The sequence below is a fragment of the Pygoscelis adeliae genome, unplaced genomic scaffold (genome assembly GCF_000699105.1).
Source record: "Pygoscelis adeliae isolate BGI_AS28 unplaced genomic scaffold, ASM69910v1 Scaffold124, whole genome shotgun sequence".
In the NCBI taxonomy this organism is placed as follows: Eukaryota; Metazoa; Chordata; class Aves; order Sphenisciformes; family Spheniscidae; genus Pygoscelis; species Pygoscelis adeliae.
Window position 1 is genome coordinate 1423704 of NW_008824791.1, and position 11436 is coordinate 1435139.

The 11436-nt window shown below is 38.7% G+C and overlaps 1 protein-coding gene across 1 annotated transcript in view; it reads left to right on the forward strand.

The window, feature by feature from the left end:
* LOC103916872 (chromosome unknown open reading frame, human C3orf38) overlaps positions 1 to 6540 on the forward strand; it is a 13844-nt gene extending 7304 nt beyond the window's left edge. Inside the window, exons 4-5 of the mRNA XM_009323936.1 lie at positions 1904 to 2124; positions 5774 to 6540. Of these exons, the coding sequence (XP_009322211.1) occupies positions 1904 to 2124; positions 5774 to 6349 (797 nt within the window). The 3' untranslated portion in view covers positions 6350 to 6540. The remainder of the gene's footprint in view (positions 1 to 1903; positions 2125 to 5773) is intronic.
* The last annotated feature ends 4896 nt before the right edge of the window (positions 6541 to 11436 follow it).

Sequence of the window (11436 nt, forward strand, 5' to 3'; positions counted from 1 at the left end):
CCTGGAGAGCTGGCAGCGCCCTGCCCCGGCGCAGGGCTGGGGCGAAGGGTGAAGCTGCGTTCTGTGCGGTTGTGGCTGTTGGGAGCCTCCTCCTCCTCCAGTGGGCCTGCGTACATCCGAACAGCGCGGGCATCTGGCTGCTGGGAGTTTGGGGTTTGTTTTGGCCAGGGAACGTGCGGCTGCTAGTGGCTTTTAGCAGCTTTTCCGCTCTCAAGCGCTTCCTTTTCCCTCCTAGACCACACCCCCACCCGCACCCGCGGTGAGCTTCGTGCACTGCTGTGCCCCTGCTGTGCCCTGTTAGTGTTTAAAAACGTATTTAAAACCCAAGTCTCTCTTGCTGTTTGCGTTAATGACGTTTGCTTTCAGGTTTTGAAAGGGTAAAACGCAAATCTTTGTAGAACAGAGCACTTTCAGGTGTGAGCGTCCCCCGTAACTTTGTAGATGTTGAGATTTGTTTCGTAAAACTTAATTTTGTATGAGTTACCTGAGGCCACTCAGAATATTGTCCTGAAATAGACTCATCCAAAAACCTTGAATACGTTTCATGTGATATACTCAGACCTGTAAGATTTGCCAAACATGTTTCTTATAAAAGTCTTATGCCCGTAGTTTTTCTTCTTGCTTTTTTTATCTACTTTTTGCAGTGATTTTTAGGTTAAATGAAAAGATGTTAATTTTTTTTACTTCAGCTATTAGTCTCGTCTTGTTTAAACTTTACAGTTTTTATAGGTAACGTGTTAAGTACCCAGCCTCAGTTCAGGTGAGAACTGGCTACCGCAACTACTTTAAAAGTGTATTTCAGTTTGTTGTGTTTCCTATTTTTGCCACGGAGCCTTTTAGCTGTTTTTTTTTAATGTTACGTTTCAATGCATTGTCATTGTGCTACAATGCATGGTGTTTTCTTGTGAACCCGGGAGTACTAATTTTGTTAGCGTGGAAATAAAACAGATTTAATTCCATTTCCATCAGTCTTCAGGAACCTATATGGAACCTCACTTTCACAAACTACTGTGGGTTGTCTGAAGAACTGCAAACTTCTGCTACTAGAATTCTTGTTCAGCATACGAGGAATCAGAGATTACCTTAGTTATCTCTCCATCTGCATTTTGGTCAATTTTCTGTTCATGGGAAACATTTGAAAACTTGCATATTCTTCAAAATAACAGTGTGTTCTCTGACCGAATCATGTGAACTACCCATTTGATGCAGAAATTAAGATTCAGATTCCATATTCAGAAGAACCATAAAAGATTTGTCTGGTTCTTCTTTCTCTGTGTAATCTTGCTTCCAAGAAGACATGTGGATGGCTTATTTTGAAATATCCCAGAGCTTTTCAAATGGAGAATGAAACCAAGCTCAGCTTTTGCTAAGTGAAGTTGCTGTATGGTGACACAAAGCAGGAAGCCCTAGATGATTTCATGTTGAATGACCTTATTTTGAAGTTAAGGCTAGCTGCATCTCAGGAAGTATAGGTAAAATGCATTGTGTGCAAGGATCTTTATACTTCTTGAAGCACTTGGAGTTTCTAAACAGCTTGAAAATACTTGAAGAATATTAGTAATTTCATTTGGAAGAAAAAGTTGCATCCTTTTCATCAAGCTCAAATAGTACATAATAAATTCCAAGCAGTCATTGGTACTGGAAGTAGGGATTACAAGGTAGCAAGGTCTTCAGTAAAAACAGCACCGTTTTTTAAACGTGTTCCCAAGTCTTTGGGTATCTTCTGTGTCTGATACGATTGGGTCAGATTACAGTTTGCAAACAAACTTTTAAGTCTTTGCATTTCATTTAGGCTTGTCTTGTACTGTCTTTGGAGGTGCTGGTCAGGAGTTTAAGAAATGGCATAGGTTTGGGTTTTAATTGTGAGAGAAGCAACTGCTAACTTAAATTTCTTTACTTGCAGAAGCCATTCATGCCATTTTGGTTTACAGCCAAAATGTAGAAGAAGTTTTGAAACGGAGAAAAGTCTATCGAGAAATAATTTTTAAGTATTTGGCAGCACAAGGAATTCCAGTGCCTCCTTCCTCTGAGAAACACCTACTCATTGATCGTGTAAAGCAGTACTGGAGTGGGCAGCTCACAACACGTTCCTCAGAGTCAGGGGAGAGAAAACCACACGCAAAGGTGAGTGCTGCTTTCTGAAAGACCGGAGGATGCTTAGCGTTGCTTTTGCAGGATAACCCATGTAAATGTTCTAACGTACATCCAAAATGTGGCTCTTCATCTGTATTGAGGAAGGTACTGAATCTCTTTAACTCTTGGCTTGTTTGGTTTTGGTTGTTTTTTTGTTTTTTTTAAATTACATCATTTAAAGGTGTCTGTGCCAACATATCACTTGCAGAGCACAGTCTTCTGCTCTGTCTTGCAAAGTATATTAGTGCATTTGAACTCTAATGTGTGGGGTCTTTTCCATGCTTTTAATTTTTAAGTTGCACTGTAAGCTAAAGTAGAGGGTATTCACAAATAATTATGTGGATTCAAGGACAACTGAAAACAGTGTTAATCGTACAGAAACCTTCCATAGCCCCTTGTCATTTTTTTAATGTGGTGGATCTTCTTAAACTTTTGGTATAGATCTGGGATTTCCAGTCATCCTCCAGCCCACCAGGCACTAGCAATACCATTGGTAGGGCACATCCCAGAGCAGAGCAAAGAGATGCTGTCGGTAGTAGATCATAGGGTGACAACGTCTGTCAGACTGTGGTCTAAAATGTTGCAGGGGAGGGAGGGAATGGAGAGAAAAGTACCTTTTTGTAAGTGGCCTTGATCTACTTCTAGAGACAGTGCAATCAAAGTAGCACTGTCTGTAAGCTGTTTTCCTTTTCACCTCTTGCAGTTAGAGTGCAGAATGGATTTTAGCAAATTTTTATATTGTTGAAATGTAGTTTGTAGCAGTGCCAGGTCTGTGTCATTTCTTCCCGTTGGTATTAGTAACACTTAATACAGTGTAGCTAAATGTGTTTTCTGAAGTTCAAAATTTTGACATTTAGCAAATCCTCGTGGTGTAATGAGCTGTCAGTCTTTTATTAGTCTTGGCTCTTTACCATGTGGCTCTAAATAGCCACCTTGCTCTTTCAAGTGCCGTACTTCTGAGACCTAATGGGCAACAGCCCCACCAGCTGGACTGTTAGAGCTCTGTAGCTGTTGATAACCTATTGTATTGAGCTTTCTCTCAGGGATTAACTGATGAGAATTACAATTTAGGTGAGAATTGTTTTCAAAACAATTTTTTGTGTGCATACTTTGGAAAAAAAAAAAAGTTGCTCTTGCAAGAACACTTTCCAAGTATTACCCCATAGCGAAGCTTTATGATTGAAAGTAAGTAAATTAAATTCTCCAAAGTACTTAAAACACATTCACGAAGAATGAGAAGTTCAACTGGTTTATTTATCACATACATAATCTTTTGCCTTTGTTTTCTCTTAATTCTTGTGGCCCTCACAGTTTTGACGAAATGGGTAAAATGAACCTATGTAACAGAATTAGAAATTAATTACAACTTATTGTGAAACAACTACAGTATTTCTATATAGAAGTCTCCAAACTTTTCATACTTAATACTTACTTAAAACATACTTAATTTAATACTTACTAGACTTTGATGTTAGCAAACTTGACATTTGATTTACTTCTAAAAGTCTTGCTGTCAAGTTGCAAATACTGAGAAGCCCTACAAAATAACTGTACATTTAGTTCTCGTTCAAAAAACACCTCACCTTACAGTTGGAGGTGATACATCTTTACGTTGGAAAGTTTGGATGCTTTTTCTTAAGTAAAAAGTCTTACCTATTGTAAGAGAAAGCAGAGGATAAACAAACTATGTATATACAAATTAAATAGGCTCACAGGACTGTTACTTGAGCATCCGATTGTTGCCTTTTACAGTGACGCTTCCTTTAGAAAGAAGTGTCCTCTAAACCAAATGTGGTTTTATAATCAACTTAAAAACCTTTCTTAAATAACTAAACATGAAGCAACTTGTTTCCTAAATGTTTGTGCTTAAATTTTGCTATTCTTCTACACATAGTTGTAGACATACCAAGAATTCAATTGCAAGGAATAGATTTTTTTTTCTTAGCTTGACCCATAATAGCATCTAAAAAATCTTACTGCTTACTTTGTTGCAGTACATATTTAGTGATACAACACTTGGAGTGGTTTGTCACCCTCTTCTGATATGGTTTTAATAACATGACCATTGGTTCCTTGCTGATACTTGCTTTTGCTACTTACTGTGAACTTGGCTTCAAAACTATACCCACCACTCTGATGTCAGTCTCAGCAACTCATCATTAAACTTAAATATTATTTTGAAGTATTTCTTATCCCCCTACATCTTAGATGTATTTTAGGAGTGTGTGTGTGTCATTTTCTGTGAAACGAGAAAAAAGGGCACAAGTCGCTTGTCCATAACCTATGGGGAACTAGTGGAAGACGTGTTTTGAGTAGTTTCATGCTTTCGTTCACTGGCCCACTCTTCTCTAAGGCTTCTATACAAGACAAGAATCTTTGACTGAGCCTTTTCAAATTATTCTTTGAAGGTTTGGCTGTCTGCTAGCAATCTTTACTTTGTCTCACTACTTAAAAATACTTTCTCAGCAGATTCAGTGTTGAACAAAGGATTTTATGACAGGCTGAATGGAGTTGCCTTTATTCTGGGAGTAAGCCTATGTTGCTACGTGAAAATCCCTGCAGCCCTCCTATCCCAATGTCATATTGTCTCAGTCTGTTTTAAATGATCAGTTGTACAGTTAGAAAAGTAACTGAGATTCCTCGAGACTTTTGTCTATTTTGAAGGAGCAAAGGTAACATAAATTATGGTTTTCTTTGATTTGGGCTCTTTTCCTATTAGAAATATGGTGAAGACTACAAACATCACTCATGAAAGCGACCAAGCACCTTTTGGGTGATTTTTGGCAGTCTTACTGCCAAACAGGGCTAAATTCAGGCACGTAATCTGGTGGAGAAAAAGTTCTGGAACACATTAATTCTTTGAGTGTCAGTTCTTCCTGAACTAGTTTTGCATTTTTTTAGCGTATTCCACTGACATAGGTAGAATACCCCCATAAATCAGAAGTATTCTGTCAGCTTCAGGTATAAGGATGTGCATAGTCAAAAGGTGACTTCCCAATAAGTACTATTTGTTCTTATCAGCTATATGAAGATGCAGACACCAGCACAATTCACCAACTTAAAAGGAACCAAAAAGAAGAGACTGATGGCAACATGAAACAGGAAAAACATGTCAATGTAAGTGCTTATTTGTAAGCACTTTTTAGTAAATTGATACGCCTTAATATGATATTAGCTTTTCAGGTTGGGTCTGTATCCTTGTTTTTCTGTAACCTTCTTTTGGAAATGTAATGGCCAGTGAAGTTACTCACCCAGGTACTTTTTACTCGGCAGAAATTTTGTCTCTCAGTGTGAGAATCCTGGTCTCGTGGAAGTTGTTCAAAAATCCTTCCCCTGCCTTTTTGCAGTAGAACCAAGGTTTTCCTCTTTGTTTATAAATTGGAGACCAAGGCAAAACTGGAGGACTATTCTAACTGTAATTCAGACAACCTACCCTAATTCTCTAGATAAGATGATCATGATCTTGAAAATAAATTAGATTTTACTTCGTTGTTGTTCTGAGACAGAGTGCCTATAGAAAACTTGAAGAAGACTTAATATGTTTAAAAAAGTATTTACATGATTTTATGTTGTTCTAAATGGTAATCTCGCGTGTTAAGGCTGAATAGTTATAAGAAAAAAAAAATGTGCTTGATTGCAGAGTCATGGAGAGAGACAAAAGTCACCACAAGATGACATTCATGATCTAGGAGGAGAGTTCTGTCAATGGTTCTTTGAACTCCTGAATTCTCAACATCCCTTGGGACTAAAATCTGAAGAAAGATGGGGACCACAGCATTTTTGGGAGGATGCCAGGATGAAGTTCTGTTACAACACATTCGAAAAAAACATGGAAGAATATGTTGGTGCAGAAATGGTGAGCCTTCGTCTGCTCTCGTTGGTTAAAGAAGAGTATCTTCTATTCAACCCTAATCTGCACGGCAGTGGACTGAAATGTGCCATGTCTCAACATGGGTTAGTACTGGTAGCAGTGGCTGGCACGGTACATAGAGACAACACTTGTTTGGGCATCTTTGAACAAATTTTTGGACTCATTAGCTGTCCCGTTAGGGAGAATACCTGGAAAATAAAAGCTGTGAATCTTAAAATAGTTGGACAGAATGCCCTGGAGCCTGGGATGCAAATTGAGAAACCCTCCATAAAATACGAGCCAAACCAACTTCAAGAGTTGTATGATGGGAAAGAACTGACTGTGTTTGAACCTCAGAAATTCTGAGCAATTCTTTCACAACTGTGTGACTGGGCGAGGGGGGGAACACGCAGCACTTGTAATGCATAGCTGAATATTGAAATGGTTGCAGCCATGTGATGTTGTCCCTTTTTTGAGTCAGATTTGCTGGATGACAAACTGAGATACAGTCTAAAGTGTTAATACACGTGATGCTTTTGGGCACCTTTCTAAGAGCTAACAAATATTTCATAGTATTTCATAGTATTTGTAGTATTCCATACTACATTCCATACTTAGGAAAGGAGTTAGTTTGGTTATTCTTGGTTACAAAACATGGTTACATTTAAATATGGGTTGGCAGCAGTATAATGAACTAGATAACTCGGGGTTCACAAACTGCAGGTTGCTTCTCTTCAGGTCACCAGTTTAAACTCTTATCTGAGTTGTAACAGGAAGTCATTGCTTCTGGCTTGTTGAAATTGGGATTGGTGAGTGTCTAAATGGATGTCTAAGTCCCAAGAAAATCACTTGCCGCTTCAGGAATTTTTGGGGAGAACAGACAAAATAATGTGAATGGAGGCTGCTGCCATTTATGTTCTAAATGTGGGTCCATCACTGAACAGTAGAAGTACTTTAATGGGACAATGCAGAGAACTTAGCATCGTTGAAGTCTTTTTTTCTTTGGGTTAGTAGCTTCCTTTCCTTTTACCTTATGGTTCGAACTTTGTAATGAATACAGACAAAAGTCTCTGTTGTTCTGTCTGTGGCCCCAAGCAGGCAAATTTGAGATGGTTGCCCAGGCATCCATTTCTAGCACTGACTCTTTTGGATCAAGTAGTTGATTTCATGACTTACAGCAGCACTGTATGAACAAAATGCTTTGATAATTATTTTGTATATACTTACACCAGAGTTTTTAATATAATAGTTGTGATTTTTGTATGTTTTCTCAAAATAAGAATTTTATCTACTCTGAGCTGCTTTGTTACATTGACTAGAAGTCAATTTGTTAACACTGGGCAGTTACAACGACAGGTGATACTAAATAAATAACCCAATTACTATTTCATAACGGAAATTACTGCCATTGTAGAACTTGAATTTTTTTACTTTTTTTTTTTTAATTTATAAGTGATTAGAGGTGAAACAAGATGAAAACTTGTATTTCCGCAGCTTGCTTGGATTGTTTGGGAGTTTTGTTTTAACTTTATAGCTTCACCAATGCAAGTTGTGAAAAAGGAAACATTCCCTGTAACATGGCAAAAGTTCTTTTGGTTTTGATATGTTTGTCAAAGGTGACAAATGGTAAAATTATGGGTGGCTGAGGGGAAACAAGAAGATTCAGGTATGCACAGAACTGGTTTTTATGAACAGTCTGAATCTCGAGTGCTCTTTAAAAATTTCTAAAATAAATTCTTTCCTGAGCAAAAGTTCAAATACTGTATTGGAATGTTCTTTCCCAATAAACAGTTGAGTTGTGGCTTCTTCAGCTACTGATGTATAATAAATAAAAATCACCCTGAATTTAAAATTCGGAAGAAGCAGTTTCATCATATGTGTTGAGAATTGCATTCCTCTTCAGGTGAGGACAGAAGCCTACCTAAGGGCCTAAATGGGTACCTTTTCAACATTCAGTATGACAGCCCGTAATTCAACTAAATATTTTGTCGTTTGCAGAACTGTACTTTGTAACTGGCAGCGTAACTATTACTTTAGTCAGTGTGTTAAATACGAACGTGACTAAGGGTGTAGCTTTCATTAGTGCTTTCAGCTGATGTGGTGCCGGCGGTCCCCTTCCTCCACTCAGGTGCATGTCCTTGCTTCCTTCTTGTATCGGCATTAATGCTTGTGCTAACTCTGAGCGAGAGGGAGTGGGGACTGATCCCAATGAAAGCTAACTCATTGTCAGAAACCCTTCAGGCTGATCAGCTCTGTTAGAAGGCCGGCCACACAGGTGCTAGTGTCAGCGTGAGGAACAGAGATGAGAATTTGCTTTTTTTTGGTGACAACCTGAATTTGGACGTGAGGAAAAATGTCTTTACTGAAAGAGTGGTTAAACGTTGGAACAGGCTGCCCAGGGAAGTGGTGGAGTCCCCATCCCTGGAGGTATTTAAAAGACGTGTAGATGAGGCGCTTAGGGACATGGTTTAGTGGGCATGGTGGTGTTGGGTTGACGGTTGGACTCGATGATCTTAGAGGTCTTTTCCAACCTTAATGATTCTATGATTCTGTGGGATTAAGCAAGTGATCAAATAGCAGTCTTTGTTAATTCTTACATTCCAAATGTTTATGCTTGATAACTTCAAAATACTGAATGCAAGGAGCGTTGTGGTAAATCAGCTTTTTACTAAGGCTGGTACCTAATGAGCTTGTTCTTACTCCTTCAGTTCTCCTACACAAAGTATGCAAGAAAACGTTAAATTGTCACAGCCTTGTGACCGCTGTGTAAATCCCTATTCTGTTGCAGAGTGGAGTAGGTGCTGTATGATTTACTGATGACCTGTTGGTGCAGTTGCTGCTCTTGCATTGTTATCAGGCTGTTAAGAATCTGCATGCATTAGTCTGTGCTCATTAGCCTGCTGAGTGATAACTGATTTTTGCAGCAGCTAGTTTTGGTGTGTGCTTATGGGTTACTTCAAATTGTAGTTACGAAGGAGCAGCTGGTATCAGCAGTTGATGGTTGCTGATGAGCGGCAGTTATCCCAGGCTGCTGCTGCAAAATGCAGGAAACAGTACAGTATCTGCTCTTTACAATCTCACCACCTGAATATTGGTAGGCGCTGACAGTCAGCTGATGCTGAGTAACTGTGGTTTTGCAGTTATTAACTGGTATGACTTTTTTTTTTTTATCCTGTGATACACCTTCCTCTTTTCCTCCCAGGCCTGCATTCCCTCTTTCAAAAGCATACTCGTCCCTTCTAAACGCATTTTATTTCCACTTGGAAGAAAGGATTCCAGTTTTATACTGGTTTTTCAGGCTCTCCACCTTGCAAGGAGGTGGAACTGTGTTTTGAAAGCTGCTGCCTGTTTGCAGTCAGTTGTAGGGGAGACAGGGAGGCAGTGATGCCTCTGCTCTTTGACATTTTGTATATGTAGAAGCGTGCTTGTTTTGTGCCACGTGAGAGTTGGGAGGTCATATTTGTAGTACTGTAACACAGGATGTCACAGGTATTTTTCCGGTGTTTTTATTATTGTTTATAATATGTATCCTTACTGGGAGTTCAGAATTCGATTTTCAAATCATTGTCACAGAATTTTTTTTTTAAGAGTAGAAAAACACTAACTGCAGAGTAAATTTGAGAAAGTACTTTTAGTTTAACCTTGACTTTTTCCTTAAAGTTAGGACTTGTTTAAATGGAGTACAGCCAAAAAACTTCGCTTGAAATATTTATGGAAGTGATTTCATCACTCCCTCTAGATGCTGCTGTTCAGAGTTGAAGTAACTTCTAGTTGGCTTACCTTTGGAAACAATGGCCATTTTAGTTGCATTTGGGAGATTCAGAAAAATTAAATGAAACTTCTTTAAAACTGTTTTCATCAATTTTCCTTTGTAGCACTATTTAGTCAAAGCTCAAGACGTATTTTCAGTAACAATTGCTTATTTCTATCACTACTACTTAAGCTGAAAAGCTAAATTTATATTTTCTAGATCTGTCTGTGGAAAACAATTTGATAGTAAGCAGAATACTGACTTGCAGTGAAAGAGGCAGAACTTGCCGAATTATATAAATGTTGAACAGTGGAAATTGTATCCCTCTGTTCTAATCAGCCACACCAGACAGATTTAATTTTTTTGCCTCTGAAGTAGGAAGCTTAAATGTCTTAAAGCAATATTCGAGCAGAACCTCTGTGGTCATACAGGCCAGCTACCTTACTGCAAGTTACGCTGTATTGGTTTGGCTGTGCTTACTCTCCTAATGCAGAAGAAGAAAAATAATCACAAGGAGACCTTACGTAGAGCATTAAATGAGTTCTGGCTTGTGTCTGTGGTCTAAATATCCAGCAATGCTCAACTGCATGCTATTTTATCACGCTTGTAATAATAACGAAAGAAACCTGTTTTCTGTGGATCCTCATTTCCTCCATGAAATTAAATTTTTAAATGTATTTGGCAATTTGTAAAAGGTGTCTAATATTCTTCACGTATGTCCTGCTCGCTTAGTAATCTAAGGAGGAAATCTTAAGGTTGCTGACCAGTCTTCATCAAAATACTTGCTAGGTTGTATTTTTTCCCCTCATAAATTGCGAAGGTGGATCAACATTGCCTTTGCAGACTTCAGTGTCTGTTTTTCTTAATGTTTCATAGTGCATGTACCATTAAGCGAGCTGTCAGTTGACTCTGTTTCCTACATCCAGTTCCCTGACCTTAAAAACCCCAATGCTTATTTCAGGGACTATTTCAAAAGGTGTGGATTCCTCATTGCTACTGGAAGGACTATTTCACATCTCAGATTAGCTCTAGTTTTATTAGTTCACAAATCTATTGTAATATACTCTAGTGGTGGCTGCAGAAGTAGCTCAGTTGTTATACCATTGGATTGAGGAAAACAATTTGTTTGGAATTGCGATTGTTTTCTCACCTGAAATGTTTGCAAGCAATAGCATTTCTCACACTGCCTGCAGAGTACCTGCAGTCCTCCTCACCTATCTTAATCAAAACTAGGCAGGATAAAAATGACAAAGTTTCCCTGCTAAGCACTCTGTGAAAGTGCAGGCTCTTAATTCTGTAGGGGGTCTGGGTGCCTTCAGCAGCATGTAGATCTACTAATTAGTAGTTGTTATTTTGGAATGGGAATCTAACAGTACGTTGGACACTAAATGCTACTAAGGACGTTTCTTCGAGCTAAGGGTCATACTGGCTTTGCGGATCAGAAGCAAGGCCTGCTGTAGGAGGTGGGGGCAGGGAGATGTCTGCAGGAGAATCAGCTGTGCTAACCCATCTTCTGCTCCGTTGTTTGACCAGATGCCTGTGCTGTGTTTTTTTTCAGAACAGGCTGTAGGAAACTGTCTTAATGCAGTACACCTTGTAGGCATGGATTTTATGCTTTTCAAATAGTATGAATTTGACTTCATTTGTAAAATCTTTACTAACTTTTTTGGCAGTTGAAATAATTTGCCTAAGTCAAATGCTT